The sequence below is a fragment of the Dipodomys ordii genome, unplaced genomic scaffold (genome assembly GCF_000151885.1).
Source record: "Dipodomys ordii isolate 6190 unplaced genomic scaffold, Dord_2.0 Scaffold56, whole genome shotgun sequence".
NCBI lineage: Eukaryota > Metazoa > Chordata > Mammalia > Rodentia > Heteromyidae > Dipodomys > Dipodomys ordii.
In genome coordinates this window covers 5,845,823-5,864,390 of record NW_012267272.1, presented here as the reverse complement: position 1 = coordinate 5,864,390, position 18,568 = coordinate 5,845,823, and the positions used below count along the sequence as shown (strand labels likewise).

The following is an 18,568-nucleotide window of genomic DNA, read 5'->3' as shown; positions in this document are numbered from 1 at the left end:
CACACACACACACACACACACACACACACACACACACACACACACACACACACACACCCAATTTGGTAAGAGAAAAAGCACAATTTTATATTGCTGCAAAACTCTTTAACAGTGATCAGCTGTATTCTATTTGCCTATGCAGATGAACAAAGCAGACATAGTCTGTTGACTATGAAGAAAATCTAGCCAGTCAAGGTGGCTCATGCTGGTAATCCTAGGTACTCAGGAGGCTGAGATCTGAGTATCAAGCCCAGGCAGTAAAGTCTATGAGACTTTTATCTCCAATTAACAACCAGAAAACAAGAAGTGGACTTGTGGCTCAAAGTCATAGAGTGCTAGTCTTGACCAAAAAGCTCAGGTACAAGCACCCAGGCTTGGAGTTGGAGCTCAGGCCTGACAAACAAACAAATAAAAAAACCCAAAAACCAAAACACCAGATCACTGAAGTCATGCATGCCTTCACACAAACAGAACTGTATGGTTTCTCAAAGTATCACAGGATGTCCAAGTACTTAGCCTACAACTTAAGAACAGATGCTCTGGGTATGCAGTGGGTAGATGACCTAGTCAACACATCACACACTGATTTCTAGAGTACCAATTCACTAGAGTACATTGTTGTTTAGTAGGAAAACAAACAGTGAGTGATCCCTTTGTTACAACATATAAACAACACTATTTTCCTAATTCAGTATCAGACTAAACAGTGATAGATTTCTAATTAAGAACTTAATACTTGCTGGGTGCTGACTCATGCTTGTCATCATAGCTACCTGGGAGATTGAAATCTAAGACTGAGGTTTAAAGCCAGCGTTGGCAGGCAAGTCCAAAAGACAGTTATCTCCAATTAATCAGCAAAAATGCTAAGTAGAGCTATGATTCAAATGGTAGTGGACCATCCTTGAGGAAGAAAGCTAAGGGATAGTGTCCTGGCCCTAAGTGTAAGCCCAGCACTGGCACACAAAAATTACTTAATGTTTTAGAAATAAATATTCTGTCATTCCTAAGTATGTTGATTTTTGCAAGAATGTCCATGTGATTAAAATCCAGTTCAAACCCCTTACAGTCTTTTTATCAAAAAGTAGTCTATAAGAGAACCACATCTGACAGCCCAATGCCATAGATTGTGTAAGTACATAATGAATTAATTGCTTGTTTATGCTCCTAAAGGGAATTCTGCACTGGTCAGTATGAGCTAGCAGAAAATGTCTAATTTCTGTTATTCAACTTTTCTTCATCTTCTCTACATCCTCATTTCCAACTTTATTTTAATATATCACAATCTAGCCATTCACTTTCCCAGTCTATTCTCCTATATCTTAACTTCTCTCCTTTCCCACTCTGGGAATCATCTAGAAGACTTTTAACTTCAGGGCCCTGATAGTCTGTTGTATGTCTGAATGTTCGTATTTTCTATTTTTGCTATCATGTTTTTAATGTTTTCGAAGGGTTAAGAATGACTTCTGGAAACAAGTGAGTATCTTTTACTAAATCCAAGTTCACTGACAATTTTCAAAAGAGGTTGTTAATTTTTGTGCATACTTACATCTGGAAGAGAAGGAAGATTGTAAGAGCTTCCTCCTACTGATGAATTCAAATCAATCATAGGTGAACCAAAGCCCTTTCCGTCGTAGCCTGCTGCACTGGTGATGGTGGGACTGGAGGGGGTGGAGGACGTGCTGCTGGCGGTGGAGGGGGCAGCCTGTCCGCTGCTGACCTGCCACTAGAGTAGCAAGAAGGGAAGGAAAACCGGCTGTCCATCATTAGGCATAGAATGTGGATTGTTCCTAGTCACTCTTTCAAACACGAAATGTAGAAGACAGTCTGCTGTGTGAGTTCAACACAATTACAATTCAAATCAAAGAAACAGGGATGAGGACAGGTATGTATAATTTTTAGTGATCTTGTCCCATAATATAAATAACTAGCATTGATTTTATTGCAAGACAATTAGTATATACTAGAGGGCACTATAGTTTTCAGTCTCAGGAAATAGAGGTTTGAAAACAGGATTTTGCACTTGTTAGGGAGATGTTTTTTCATATATACCAGGCCATGATTCTGACCCCTACCTGAAATATATGAAAATAATAAGCATAAGGTTTTATTCATCTTTGTTATTTTTCACATGTGAACAGTTAATTAAGCCTTAAGAAGCCAGGTTATCTTAGAAACTGAGATTAAATACAAAACTATGATACTGACAGGCTTGCTGAAGTATAAAGAAGCATGTTGTGTGGATCTTGATGGATAGATTCACAGCTAAACAGGCACATGGATGTTATTTGGTAAAGCAAGCAGAACAAAAAATGTCCTCTATGGAATTCTTCCCACTTCTGGTATATCTGAAAATTTTCATAATACAATTTTGGGAAAAAGGAAAGTAACTGAGAGGTATCTCAAAACTATGGAAGGGAAAAAACTGCCAGTCACACACATATTACATTGGCTGACATTATAGAGAGATCACGGCATTTTGATTAAAAAAAATCTAAACATATGCTTTGCTGTAAAAACTACACACAGAACCATATAAGATTGGTCGTGAAGGGCATTTTAATCTCCTGCCCACTTCTCAGATCTCATCTCCATCTATCCCATTCTCCTCCTCTCTCAAGAATAAACAATTATAGTTGGTAGACATCTATGTACCTCACAAAAATTCTGTGTTTTTCCTCACATAATATATGTAGGCAATCACATCCAGATTAGTATATCTTCTTAACATCTAAAAGTACTTTTAGTTTATGTGTTTTACTACTATATTTTTGTCTGATTTGTGTTTAGATTCTTGGTCAGAAGATATTTAGGGAAAAAACTGAGAGCTTTTACCCATTTAAATATAATATTTGGAAAAAAGAAAAAACAATACTTAGAACATGGTAAATGCTTTTAGACACCAATTTAACTCATAGTAAAATATGTAAGGTACCCATCTTACAGTTGGGCTGATATTTGAAAAAATATTAACTTTTGCAAGGCACAAAATTATTAGGAAAATAAACAGAATTTTAAGGTTTAAAAAACGTAGCTTGGGTCCTTTCTATTTTTTTTTGGGGGGGGGGTCCGGTCATGGGGCTTGAACTCTGGGCCTGGGCGTTGTCCCTCAGTTCTTCAGCTCAAGGCTAGCGCTCTACCACTTGAGCCACAGAGTGCTACTTCCGCCTTTTTTCTTTTTGCTTATGTGGTGCTGAGGAATCGAACCTAGGGCCTCAGGCATGCAAGGCAAACGCTCTACCACTGAGCCACCTTCCCAGCCTGTCCTTTCTATCTTATCTGTAATAATAAACAAGAAATAAGTATAAACTTTTTAATATATCTAACAAACTTTTCAGTTGAAGGCATGGCTCAGATGATAAGGTGCTTTCCAATGAATCTAAAGCATCAAACAACAAGTTCATGTCTTTGTCTTAGACTTAAAAAAAGAAACTTTGTTATACCAAAGCCAAACTGGGGATATACAGACACACATATGCATACATGTGAAACCAAACTTTGCTGTGTTTTGACTGCAATGTTACGAAATTATAGGATAGCATCATCTTTTCTTGGTCTTTGTAAAAACAAAACAAAACAAACAAACAAACAAAAACTAAGCCAAAATTGGCCTATAAGCCTTCAGCTAGAAAGACTGTGGACTCAGGAGCTATGACAGTTCGGAGTACTAGATGGGTTTTAAAATAAAGTAAAATATATAAAATAATTTTACCTGAAGACATCAGGAATATAAATGACAAATCATATCAGATTCAATATACAACCTTAAATGTTTGTCTTTACCAGATTAGATATATTGCAAATTGAAACTGTACCACATCATTTGTTTCCAAGTCTTCTTGAAAACATTCTGTGGAATACAACTTGGATTTGTTAGAAGTTTTGTTTTGAAAATATAATGTGCTTATCTAAAAGTTTATATACCAGAAGTGTGAAATCTAATCCCTGGGATTGTATTATACTTTGTTGATCACAAAGCCCCGAGATTCTCTCTCTTACCTTTTCTCTATGGGTCTATTTATAATAAGCTTTGTAATTCACAGTCATTACCGAAAATGAAAAAAAGCAAGTTTACTTTTGCTCTCCATTACCTACTGCTTGGTCTATAAACTCAATGTAATTGGAAAGAGGCAGAAACAGTGTAAGTAAATGAGAGAGTAGATAGATAGATATATACCTGTTTAATGGCTTGTTGAGCCAGGAAAGCCATTTGTAGGGGATTGGGTTTTATTGCTTGGCGTGGTACACTCTGGCTTGGTGGGTACCTCAGCTGTTGAGGATGAGGAGGAAGAACTGGTCCATTGGGTTTAGGGTTGTGGTTTTGAAAGTTTATCAGACGTGGAGGGGATTGCTAGAAACAAGAAATTTCACCACTTCAGTAATAATTATATAAAAATGTTTTAGAGATCTTTTTATAAAATTTGAAAAAGACAGAAACCTTGCAACAGATGAAATTATTTACTAAAATTTAAAAAAATGAAGGAGGATAGACTTTTGGAATAAGTGTAATCCATCTTTAAAAATGAGTTTTATTAAGAAAGAACCTTGGGAATGAGGTTATGATACCAAGATGGCTACAGGCCACAGGGAAAGCAGATGAAGGGCTGTTTAGTGTCCTCCTAAACTCTGAATGATAGTTGCAAAGAACTTCTCACTTCAAACTTCCTCAAATAAAGTGATGATGGAATAATAATCGCTAAAATTTACTGAATTGTTATTAAATACCTAATATTGCTTGTGTGTGTGTATCTGCTGGTACTGGGCCTACCACTCTTGCTTGGCTTGCTTGGTCATGGCTGACACTCTGCTGCTTAAACCAGGATTCTGGTCTAGCATTTTATTTTTTTATTTTGAAGATGGAATCTTGTGGATTTTTCTGACTGGGTTGGCTTCAAACTGTACTTCCTAGGTCTCAGACTCCTGAGTAGCTGGGATCACAGGCCTGAGCCTTAGCATCTGGCTCAGATAGTGCTCTAAGTGCCTAATATGTATCACTCATTTACTCTTTTTTTGTGCCAGTCCTGGGATTTGAACTCAGAGCCTGGATGCTGCCCATGAGCTTTTTTCTTTAAGGCTAGTAGTCTACCACTTAAGCCACAGTTCTACTTTTGGCTTTATGGTACTTTATTGGTGAGAAGAGTCTTATGGACTTTTTTGCCCATGCTGGCTTCAAACTGCTATCTTTAGATCACAGCCACCAGAGTAGCTAGCATTACAGGTGTGAGCCACCAGCTCCTGATCATTCATTTACTCCTAACAATAATCCTATTCTTTTTATTTAAATGTAAGGAAATGGAGATAAAGAGAACTTAAGTAACTTGCTCAAGATTAATAAAGGCTGTAAGATATAAATATGGGCTTTGAACAAATAGTCTGACTCTAAGGTCTTAAGTAACAAATCATTCTTAATGAAAATAGTTGGTATTAATAATATTTAGAAGTTTCAGATCTTATTAAGCTCTGTCATTGAACCTTATGAAGTGAATACCTTTGATTTACAAATGAGGACACTAAGGAAAGTTTAGATAACTTAAAAAAAATCAAACAGCTAGTAAAATGCAAAATTAAGGCTTCAGCTCAAATCTAGCCTGTCTTACCATTACCAAAACATGGACTTTTTTTTTTTTTTTGGGTCCGGTTGTGGGGCCTGAACTCTGGGCCTGGGTGCTGTCCCTCAGCTTTTCAGCTCAAGGCTAGCGCTCTACCACTTGAGCCACAGCACCACTTCTGGGTTTTTTCTTTTTGCTTATATGGTGCTGAGGAATCGAACCCAGGGCCTCAGGCTTGCAAGGCAAGCGCTCTACCACTGAGCCACCTTCCCAGCCCCATGGACTGGTTTTTAACTAGCTGTTAAGATACTCATTATAGTTTAGAGGATGAGTATCCCAAAAGAAAATGGATTTTGTGTTAGATATGGTAGTGTACTCCTGAAATCCCAGCACTTGGGAAATTAAGGTAAGAAGACTGAGAGTTTGGCTACCCTTGTATCATTCTAAGACCCTACCTTCACCTGTATTCATGGGCAATATGGTCTGCAAACCCTCACAGAACCAGTTAAACAGACTTAACTGCTTATGCATAGGCATTTTCCAAAACATATATACAAAGAATGTAGGGTAGCAGAACAATGTAAAGTTTAAAGGACAGGGTAAACTAATTGGTGAAAGATACAAGTATGGATATTTGGCAAACTGATGAAAAAGAGATGAGAATGGGAAAGAAGGTCTAGAAGGCAGAGTACATTAAAAAAGAACAGTAGGTAAGAGCCACTAATGTGAAAACTATTTCTAAGTGGGAAAGTCAGGTTGTACAGTAGAAGCTAACCCCTATATAAGTTACATAAATTAGTAAAACCAACAAATGGATGGTGAGATCAAAAGCAATCTGGAGAAAAGCAGGCTAAAGGCTTGCTTTACCATAATTCATACACCTAATTCACGTCACAGAGTATCTATCAACTATTTTAATTCCTTACTTCTTGGTGGAAAGGCAATTAGTAAAATGATGGATTTGACCCTGTTCTGGTTCATAAACTAGTGTACTGTGTCTCAGACATTTAAGAGCAATATTAACATATGCAAATGCTCAGCATAGGCTCTTAATGAATATGTTTGCTCTTCTTCCTACATTTAGCTTCAGAAAAACTTCGGTACATTTTGCAGTCCACTTATGCGATGTCCTTCTGCCCTCAAGCTGCTGATTTCAACTCTGCCAGCTATGTTCCTGGGTGTCTAAAGCACATACTTCCATACAACACTTACCAAAGGTCTTTTTAAGTTGTTTGCTACTACTTTCTGTAAAACTTGAGTTGAAACAAACTTTAAAACGGGTATGAAGCTGGATGTCAGTGGCTCACACCTGTAGTCCTAGCTACTCAGGAGTCTGAGACATGAGGATCATGGATCATGGTTTGAAGCCAATCCAGGCAAGAAAGTCCCTAGGAAACTTCTTTATCTCCAATTAACCACTCAAAAACTGCAAGTGGAGCTGTGGCTCAAAGTGATCGAGTGCTAGCCTTGAGCAAAAGGTCTTTGGGACAATACCCAAGTTCAAGCCCCACAACCCACCAAACCAAACCAAACAGGTATGCTGTTTAATCCAGGATATACCCTGGATTTCACATGCATTCTTTATCAAATTGCTAGAAAACCATGAATTTCAAATTCATTATTGTATCTCAGGCCTTGATAGAAATGACTTAACCAAAACCAAGGTCTAGTTGGGAATATTACTAATTATAGAACACATGCTTTAGCATGTATAAGACCCTTGGTTCCATCTCAGCACCAGAGAAAAACACTTCCTGTGTCTTTTAGTGAGAGTTGAGGGTCCTATAAAAACATTTTTACAAAGGGTATGCCATTTAACTGCATTCTCCATAAAGAGCCATATTTCAGGGGGGGGATGAGAGTGGATGCCTATAATCCTAGCACTTCTGGCACTCAGAAGGTGGAGGTAAGAAGATCATGTATTCAAGGACAGCCTGGGCTATCTCCAGTCCCCTCTCCCTTCAAAGCCCAAAACAAAATCAGAAAGTCATATATATATATATATATATATATATATATATATATATATGTTCCTCTTAGTAGTGAAAGCTTTCTCCTCTTAATGATGGTTCCTTTTTATTAGATGGTAACAAATATATTCTGTGGTCGTTTTTCTTGGGTATGAATAAATTTTGAGCTAAGATGAAGGTATGGTAGAGTACTTTCCTAACCAGTACAAGACCTTAGTTCAAAACCCCTGTACTGCCAAACACAAAAAAATAGAAGCTAAATCAAATTGTGGCCTATTTTGTTGTTAAGAGTAGTAAGAATTCTTAGTCTAGGTTTTTAAACCCCATTAAGATTTTTAAATCCCATTCTATTTGTGTCATATACCACAATCACTTCAAATCTTTTGCAGAAACAAGTAGACTGTAAGTTACAGAAAAAAGTAACTGAGAATGAGGATTTATAAATTAAGACTTGTGGATGAGATGTTTGCTCACAAATAAAGCATGAAGAGGGGAAGATTCTAAAAAGCCATATTGTTGCCCTTTTCTATTCAGATTCCATTTTGCCCTGGTTTCTAAGATGAAATGTGGTTTTTTAAGCACTGTTTTGCCAGAGAGAACTGGTCCTTAAAGTATGAGTCATTCTGAGCACTGACATAGGAATTAAGAGGTACACAGCTTTTCCCATCAATCACAGGTATGGGTTCTTTGGGAAAATAAACATTGATCTCCCATTAGAACTCAAAGGCAATGAACAGTAGACAAAAATGGATGTACCAACTTAATAAATCATCATTTTTAAGTTGTACTGATAACTCTGTGTTAAATAAGGGATTCCTAGAGTGGTAAATTTTTATAAATTCATATAGTTAAATTAAAGATGGTGGATGTATTGGTTATTTTATGTTGAGCACAATTAGACTACAATGATCTAAGTTAGGACAGGCCTGCTTCCAAATTTACCTGATGAGAGATGGAAGGTTGCTGGATGGGCCCCTGCATTCTAGGGTTTGGTAAACCCACAGGTGCTGGCCTCCGTTGCACCTGTTGCCTCTGAGCCATTACCTGTTGCTGCATATGCTGGAGTCGTAACTGAGCTAGGCTGATCTGTGTTGGAAACTTGGATAACTGGTTTGAAGGTAAACCACCTGATGGCTGTGCATTCTGTTCCACCACAGGATTCTGCTTAGGCATTTGTGGTTGGCTCTCTTTATCTTCAATTACTAAAGAACCTAATTAAAGAGAAAAGAGCATAGGATAAAGGTTTTTAAAAAAATGATTGGTGAAATGTTACATTATGTATGGATATTTTTGCTAAACTTAATTGCCAAGGAACTTTCAGATTTTAGAACTCCTGTAAACTCTTAAAAAAACAAAGGAACTCCAAAGAGGTTTTATCTGTGCAGATTCTATCAATCAAAATTTATCTTATGAAAATGAGATTTTACAAAAAATTACTAATTTAACTAAATTTAACTCCTTTAAAGTAATAGTTAAGTCAGAGTAACCCTTTTTTTGTTTTCTTTTGTTTTTTCTTTTTTTTTGGGTGGGGGGTGGAAGAGTGACTTTTTTGTCCTGGTACTGGGGCTTGAACTCAGGGCCTTGCATACTCATCATGGCTTTTTTGCTCAAGGCTGGAGTGGCATTTAAAAATCTAAATGACTGGCTTTTAAGAGCTGAATTATCATATCTGTTTTTGCATTATAATATAACATACTGTTTACATTAAAATATATGATGAAGATCTGATCTCACATAGATATGCACCTGGAACGCGAATCTACCTTGAGAACTTCTATTTCAAACAACAAACCTGATGTTGGTGCTAGAAATAAAATCTACATAGTATATCTGATTTTTTACAATCCCACATTTCTTCCACCATTTCAATACATACAATGCTAGCTCTCATACTGAATGCTTTCCAACTACTGTTTTAGAGCTTATAACTTTATAACGTCAACAGCAGTGATATGTTTCTGATTTACTAAGTATGCATTCTAAACAAAAGTGAAGCTGTGTTCATTAAAATCTTATTGTGCATTTCTGGTGTTGCGAATACTGTGTATGTGTGTGCTATTTGTAAAAAAAAATGTTAACTAGCAAAGGGGTCCAAGATTCAGAGACCAAAAGACTTACCCAAAGTCCTCGAAACACTAACCTAATTTTCATCAAAATCAATGGTTTTCTTTAGTACTCTTATATAAAATTATTTCTCAGAAGTCATGGTTAAACAAGTTGGGAATCTTGTCTCCATCATCTCTCCTGCTTGGGAGATTTACAATGTAATTTCATTGTAAATAAAATTACTAAGCTGTAGTGGGAGGTGGACAAATATAGCCATAATTCAACATATGTATATGAAAAAGCAGGAAACCACGTGACTCGTGATGGAAGGTGGAAAGAATGATGGAAGGAGTGATTATCCAGATTCATTGGACACATACGCAAATGCTAAATTGTAACTACTTGTACACCATCTGAAGTAATTGTTTTAAAAGCTACTAAGCTGTAAATGACAACATGTCGAATTTTCAGTGCTTAACTTTTTAAAAAAACGTTGTGAGACAGAGTCTCATGTAGCTCTGGTGTATCTCAAACTCAGTTATATAACACAGGCTGGAGTGAAAACTTGTGATCTTCCGGTTTCAGCTTCCTAGGTGCTGGGATTACAGGTGTATGCCAACATCCTTGATAAAAACACATTTTTTATCCTGTTTTGTTTTTAACTATATTCCCCTAAAACTACATCCATTTTATATGTTAAGGTTTAAATAAACTGCTTCATTGGTAAGGAAGCTTGTAGGTTGCCTACTATCAATAGGCACAGGGCTATCTATACTTCTAAAACTGGCCTGCAGGGGTCTCTTTATCACTTCTGCTTCAAAGACTCTTTTTGTTCTTCCCTTGAATGGAAGAGATTTGTATACATTTCTATTTCTTTCAGGAGCACTGGCCCCTCTCCAGCCATGTTTTTTCTCTTCCTACACAGAATCTAGCCTTGGGGATGAGATTGCAGCCATCTTTGATGATTTTGAAACAGTCAATGAATCTAAAAAAACATTTCCATAGGGAATGCTGGGTTTTGATGTACAAACAATGCATAAGGAATTTTTGGTTTTGTTGTGTCCTTGGTGAGAAATTAAGGAGGCAAAAAAGACTGGTTTAACTCAGCAAATAGCGTAACAAAAAAGCAAAAGTGACAACTTTCTGCTGAACAGCTTGCAAGGATATTCTATCTCCTAATGATCATCAATCTGTGTGATTATTTAGTATGTTCTAATTCTTAAGATTTGGATACTTTTCTGTATGTTATGTTATACTCCAATTAAACATAAAGGCACACAAACACACATTTATAACTATGTTAGGCAAAAGAAAAAAAAGCCTCTTCCCTAAATAAGATAAAGCAATTGAACCATTTGGTACTTCATAAGTGGACCTAAAGAAAAGCTGATAACAATATAAGCAATGATACTTTAGCAGAAAAGGTGAAATACAAAAAAGAAAGAAAAGAGAAAAAAATCCTGGGTTGGGAGATGGCTGAGTGGTAGGGCACTTATTTTGCACGTGCAAGGCTCAAGCTTGGATTCCTAGGAACACAAACTTTATACTTTTAAATATATGCACAAACAATCCAGAGGCAATCTGTTCTGATAAATTTATAGCAAACAATACAGACAAGATTCTGTGAGGCTGGAGGGTGACCCTCAAACTCCTTATACCTGCCCTGTAAACCAATACAAATATTTTCATGCCATGCAAGTATGTCCATGTTATACTCATGCACATTTGTTTCTATAGACATTAACATACTCTGCAACAAAAACAGCATGTCTTTTTAGAAAGTTAATGGAAACTCTTAGGGCATGGGAGAAATGTACATAAAGACTTACCTAAGTTGATAATATTCTGGGCCCAGAAACTTGGATCACAGTGAAACTGGATGGTGTTATTTGTCACTGGGGAAGCGTCACACCTTGCACGAAGGAGGTGCCGCAGCCGGTACGTAATCTAGAAGTACAAGGACAAGGGAACATTAGTGTCTTTTTTTATTTTGTTGGTCATGGGGCTTGAACTCTGGGCCTAGGCACTGTCCCTCAGCTCTTCAGCTCAAGGCTAGCACTCTACCACTTGAGCCACAGTGTCACTTTAGGTTTTCTAGTGGCTTATTGGAGATAAGAGTCTCACAGACTTTCCTGCCAGGTGATCCTCAGATCTCAGCCTCCTGAGTAGCTACGATTACAGGCGTGAGCCACCGGCACCTGGCTAACATTAGTATCTTTATCAGAAGAATAATTCATCATGTGCCCAGTGAAGCTCTAAAAGTGTCCTCTTATATATGTATGCCAACACACAACAAGCAATTGTAAAAAGCTTATAAAAGTGGCATAATTTTCTTTTCAAAACACATTACATTTTGAAGTATATCTTCAACTGGTAAGCTAGGTTTTTTTAAGTTAACAATAAAAGTTTACAGAAATAACAAGTATATTTCTAAAATAAAATGTTTTTAACAATCTTGTTTTTGGCTTATTTAACTTATCCTTTTATTAAGTTTTTTGAACTTATGGCTGAATATTTGCTAGGCAAGCACTGGAGCCACATCTCCAGCCCTTTTATTTAGTTATGTTTCAAACAGGGTCTCACATTTGGCTAGGAAATAGTCTTGAACCTCAAACCTCTAGCTGCCTACAAGATTAGTCTTATGCAAATTATTCCCCATGCCCCTCTCTCTTCCTTTCTCTTCTCTCTCCCTTGCTCACTGGACACCCTTGGATACGAACTCAGGACTATGGATTTGCTAGTCAGGTGCTCTAGCACTTGAATCATGTCCCAGTCCCTTATTTAATAACTCTTTCAAAGGATACAGAATTTAGTCTTAGGAGGCTGATGAGATATAGGCCAGGTAGTAGACTGCTTCTCACTATGACTTGGTCCCTACCACCTTCTTATAAAGAGACAGTTTTTAAACAAGTTATACTGTACCTGCTTCTCTCCCCTGAACATCTCTCATGTTCCATCCATCCTTGAAGATTTCACTTATTGGTTTACTAACATCATCATCTCCAAAATAACTGACAATTCTTGACTCCAATATCCAGTTAGATGATATTTCTCTGTCCTTCCATTTCACTTTCCTTTCCTATTACTCAATATCTATCTAACTCATCATAATAATCTTCTTGCATGAAACTTTCCCAACTAAATATACTCTTCCCTTTCATGAACCTTTTCCTCACAAAAAACAATGAAGCAACCCACACTGATCAAGTCTTTCTGCTTCAATATAAATGCACTGATGTAGCAAGTGACCTCACTTCAAATAACTATTTACTTATTAAGACACCCCACCCCAAGGCTATCATACGTTTTGTTGTTTCATTCACTTTTCTACTTTCTCCTGAGTCACTATTTCATAACTTCCTCTTCCTTGTGAAATTTTTGGCATCCTCCCCAAACCCATTCTTACTTTCAGCTGTTGGCCTTGCTTTTTATTTCATTGAGAAAAAAGGAGCAGGAACCTTTCTTGATTCATCTCCAAACTCCCATCAGTGTAAGTATTCCCTTTGTAATGAGGGATGAAATGCCCATACTTCTAGATAAAGCCAATTGTTGGCTCTTATGCATCAGAGCCCATTCCTTCTTGTTTTCTCAGCATTTTTCATCCCTCTCCTCCAACACCAAATTTTCCTTTTATTCTAGGGTATAGCCATCACCATATAAATATGCTTTAAGTTTTTCCAGCTAAAAACAAAACCACTAGCAGGTGGCTCACACTTGTAATCCTGTAATCCTAGCTACTCAGAAGGCTGAGATCTGAGGATTGCAGTTCGAAGCCAGCCTGGGCAGGAAAGTCTGTGAGTTCTTACCTCCAAGTGGCACTGTGGCTCAAGTGGTAGAGCCTTGAGCACAAAGAGCTCAGGGATAGAGCCCGGACTCTGAGTTAAAACCCCAGGATTGGCAAAAAGAAAGAAAAAAACCCCAAACAAAAACACTGTCCTTTTCAGCTTCTGCCCTATAAATATAACAAAATCTTCAAAAGACTCATTTATATATATTGTTTTCCATTCTTGCCTAAAGCCATTATATGCAGGCTTACTGTTTCCATGGGGCAGTATACTATAAGGGCAATGTTTCTTCCTGATTTCACTAGCTGTAAGAATACATTTGGGTTCCAAAGTCATAACTATTTTTGAACTCTCCCCTTGAGCTAAAAAGAGAAGAGCTTGGGTTCCCATTCCCCTTGTTGGCGTTGTATAACCTTGTGGTGTCTCCACAGTGGGTGCTTTCTTCTCACCCATGGGTGAGAAGAAAGTGTGCCCCAGGGCTAAGCATTTCTGATTTTCCTTCTAGAGTCCTCTATTTTTCAGTAATTTCATCCAGTCTCATACTTTAAATGCCCTTAGACCTCTAGCCTGACCTCTCCTTTGAACCTGGGTTTCTAATTGCTTATTATCTACACCTGATTTGTCTAATAAGCACCACAAATCTACCTATCTAAAAGGGAAGTTATTTTTTGGGTTGTTTTGTTTGTGCTAATACTGACCTCTCAATCTTGATAGGTCTTTTCCCTCACAATGGTGCTCTACTACCACTTGAGCCATATTTCTACTTTGAGCTTTTTGCTGGTTAATAGGCAAGAAGAATCAAGGATTTGTTAGAAGAAAACTTTCCTCCTTTGTGCAGAAAAGCTTAGGGTCAACACCAAGATGCTCAGTTCAAACCTAGGCCTGACACAAGAAAATCAAGAGGAGGAAGAGGGGAAGAGGAAGGGGAGGGGGAAAGAGGAGAGGAAGAAGAGGACAGCTTGGAAGTGTCCTTCCTTTTTGATCTTGTGGAACAGTTTTGAATAGTTCTATTTAAGTCTTGTAAAATTCGGTGGTGAATCTGGTTCCAGGCTTTTAACTTTATTACAATTTCATTTTGGGGGGCAGGGAGGTGAAGAGGAAGCTGGAGCTGGGATTTAAGCTAGGGGCCACCTTCACTTGGCTGGCACTCTGCAACTTAAGCCACATCTGTAGTCTAGCTTTTTGTTGGTTGTTTTGGAGATGGAGTCTCCTGGACTCTTCTGCCCAGGTAGCCTTCAAACCACAATTCCCCAGTCTTAACCTTTTGAGTAGCTAGGATGACAAGTATGCACCACTGGTGTCCAGAAATTTTTCTTATGGATCCTTTTAGTTTTGATAGATCATAAAAATGTTAATACATTTACTTCACCTAGATTTTCTTATTAGTTCAAAAAAAGTCCCTAGCAATGCTTTTGATTTCAGCAATGTGTTGTAACATCTCCATTTCCATCTTTAATTTTACTAATTTGTTCTCTTCTGATAAGCTTGGCTAAAGGTCTGCTAATATTATTTTTCTTTTTGATTTTTTTTTTTTACTAGTTCTGGAATTTGAACTCAGGGCCTCACGCTCTGTATGCTTGCTTACTGCTGGTGCTCTACCACTTGAGCTACATATGCCTCCAGCTTATCTTTTCAAAGAATTCTTTGTTTCATTTATAGTATAGTTGTTATTAATTTCAGCTATTTCCTTCTACTACTTGGCTTGCTTTTGTATTTTTTAAGACCTTCAGACATATTCATTGGTTGAGATATATTTATTTTTTCCTTTTAGTGGCTCTTTGAGATAGAATCTTGCAGTGTATTCTACATTGGCTTGGAACTCAAGATCCTTCTGCCCACTTTTGCTCCTCTATGTTAAGAGTTGTAAAGAATCATGTATGGCTTTTGATTTTTTTTTAATGTAGGCACCCAAGCAATAAACTTCACAACTATAAACTATAAACCTAGTTACTCAAGTAGCTGAGATCAAAGATAATCAGAGCAGACAAATCTCTGAGATACATCTTCAGTAACCAACAGATAGTCAGAACTGGAGGCATGGTTCAAGTGCAGAGCTCTGGCCTTGAACAAAAAAGAATGAGGTTTTGCGTTCGAAGCCCCAGTATTGGCACCAAAACAAAAACAAAATGCTTTTGTGCATTTCACAGATTCTGATATATGTTTCGAATTGCACTGGATTCTAGCAATAGTTAAATTATCTCTGATTTCTTCCTTTGGATAATCCATTGATCATTCGAAAGTCTACTTTCTAATCTCAATGGATTTGTTGATTTCTGGTTTTATTCCATTATACTCTGATAAAATGCAAGAGATTTATTGCAGCTATTGTATTAATAAAACTTGCTTTGTGGCTTAAAATATGATCTATTTTGGAAAAAGTTTCATGAGCTTGATAGAAGACTCCTCTAGATCTACAGTACAGGTTAGCGCTAAAGCATCTTTTTGGGTATTCTGTTTAGATGACCTATTTAGTAGTGAGAGTTTGGTAGTTACTAAGCCACCCAATATTATTGTATTGGGGCCTATCTAACACTTAATGCCCACAAAGTATTGTCACATACATAGACATACAATTCTTATGCCTTTAGAAGGATTGTGGTTAACTCTTTTTGTATTTCCTCACTAATTATAGCTTTAAATACAGTGTCCCATATGAATATAGCTTCTCTTGCTTGACTGGAGAATGTTTGGAATATCATTTGCCATTGTTTCATTCACTTATTTTTCTTTGTGTTGGTGCTGGTACTGAACTTGGGGTCTTAGGTTTTTTGCTTAAGGCTGGTACTCTACCACTTGAGCCAATACCTTCACTTCCAATATTTTGGTGGCCAGCTGAATATAAGGAGTCTCTCACTTTCTTGTCTAGGTTGGCTTTGAATTATGATTCTCAGATTTCAGCCTCCTTAGTATCTAGGATTACAGGTGTGAGTCACCAATGCTGAGTTATTTCATTTTCTTTATTCTTTTAATGTTTAGGTTTTTTAAAAATCCAACCACAATTTGTCTTTGGTTGGAAAATTAAAACCATTTATAGTCAAGATTAATATTCATTGGTATTGTTCTTGCATTTGATTGTTTTCATAATGTTTGATTCTTTTTCTCTCCCTCATTTCCTTATAGTGATATTTATTCCTTTTTGTACGCTCATGGTTTTATTTATCTTCCTCTTCTCTGTGTAGGATTTCTTTAAATACCTCTGCAATGCTGGCTCAGTGGTTATGAATTTCTTTAGTTTATCTTAGAAGGCTCTTAGCTTTTCATTCAATTTTGGAAAATAACTTTGTTGAATATAGAAATGTAGGTTGGCAGTTTTCTTTTTTCAGGAGTTTAAATACATCATTCCACGTCCTTGCAGATTTTCTTTTAAGAAATGTACTATTACTATAATGGGTTTGCTTTATATATGACTTGGCACTGTAATATGATGCAGGGAAGTACTTTTCTATTCCTGTTTGTGGTTTTAAATATCCCCCTATACCAAATGTCCACACCTTAAAATTTAGGAAAATTTCTGTTACTACTTCACTGAATATGTTTTCTTAGTTCTTTAGTCCTACACCTCAGGTGCCCTTGTATACAGCAAAAACTTGTTTTCATCTTTAATCAACTCTAAAAGTCTCAAATGTTCAACTGATAATTTTTTATTTTTCTTTATTACTGTGAAATAGTAATTAATCAACCCTGTCTTTAAGCTTTTTTTTTTTTAAATACTGTTTGATCTGGCCAACTGGAAGGCTTTTCACTGAGTTTTTAAAAAATTACTTAATGAACTTTTGATTTCCAAGATTTCTGTTTGACTCTTCAGAAAAATTTCTCGTTTTTATGTATTCACTTGGAATTCATCAAAAAATAATTCTTTTGAATTCTTTAAGTGGCATTTCATTCCTTCAATATATTTGGAGTCAGTTTGAAGAGAATTATTAACTTTGAAGAGTCATGCTGTACTGATTGCGATTTCTATTTCTATGTTGAGTCCTTTTGGGATGCTTCTACTTTTGTGTGAGGGCTTTTTTCTTTGTTGGGGGGGGGGATGGGAGGGTGTCAGTCCTGGAGGTTGAACTCAAGGCCTGGGGCACTGTTCCTAAGCTGTTTCCGCTCAAGGCTAGGGCTCTACCACTTTGAGTCATAGCTCTACTTCCAGGTTTCTGGTGGTTAATTGGAGATAAGAGTCTCATGGATGTTTCTTGCCCTGGATGGTTTCAAACTATGATGCTCAGATCTCAGCCTCTAGAATAGCCAGGATTACAGGTATGAGCCACTAGCACCCAACAAAAATAGGAATTTTTAAGAATGCTTAAATGGATTAACTTTCAGTGGTTAATGTCTCCTAGATCTCTGCTACTCAAAACATGGTCCACAGCACAGAAGTGTGAGCTTTTTTAAAGAAATTATCAGTCAAGGGCATGGCTAAAGTGGTAGAGCACCTGCCCACCAAGTGTGAGGTCCCAAATTAAAACTCTAGTAGTGCCAAAAGTAAATTTAAAAATGTGCAGTCTTGCCCATGGTAGACCTACTATATAGACATTTTCCAGTGATTTAGAAGGAACAAGCAGACTCTTAGGAACAAGCTTCTAGACTATTGTCAAGACCAGTGTTCTTCAACTGACCACCAAAAAGTCAGAAGTAGAACTGTGGTTCAAGTGTGAAACTGTGTAAAGAAAGCTCTGGGACAGTGCCCAGGCCCTGATTTCAAGCCCCAGCCCTGGCACAAAAAATTAAATAAAATATCCAGCATCATCTATTGTGATGACAAGAAAGACTGATCATGCTGTGTAATGTGGACGGAGATGTTTATCTCATTAAGAATGACAAAAAAAAGTCTAAATAACATGACAAATGCTTAGAATTACACCCAGTCACACTATAGTTAATCAGTTAAGGTGTTACTATCATTTATTATTAGGTTCAATGGGTGTACAAAACAGGAGAATAGCAGGTCAAAATTGAAGATAACTTAAATCATGATTTAAATTGGAGAGAGACTCGACAAATGGGACTACCTTAAAATAAAAAGCTTCTGCACAGCTAAATCTATCGCAACTAAGCTAGAAAGACAACCAACTAATTGGGAAAAAATATTTACCAGCAATATATCAGGCAAGGGGTTAACATCCTGTACATACAGGAAACTCAAGAAACTAATCCCTCCCAAACCTAACAAACCAATTACTAAATGGGCAAGGGAACTAAAGAGGGACTTCTCAAATGAAGAAATAAAAAT

General features: G+C 37.0%; 1 protein-coding gene across 1 annotated transcript in view; it reads right to left on the bottom strand.

Moving 5' to 3' along the window:
* Window positions 1-18,568, bottom strand: part of Trim24 (tripartite motif containing 24) — a 93,234-nt gene that overhangs the window by 16,874 nt on the left and 57,792 nt on the right. Inside the window, exons 8-11 of the mRNA XM_013021552.1 lie at window positions 11,392-11,509; window positions 8,459-8,727; window positions 4,175-4,348; window positions 1,547-1,723 (exon numbers count right to left, since the gene is read on the bottom strand). Coding sequence (XP_012877006.1) covers window positions 1,547-1,723; window positions 4,175-4,348; window positions 8,459-8,727; window positions 11,392-11,509 — 738 coding nt within the window. The remainder of the gene's footprint in view (window positions 1-1,546; window positions 1,724-4,174; window positions 4,349-8,458; window positions 8,728-11,391; window positions 11,510-18,568) is intronic.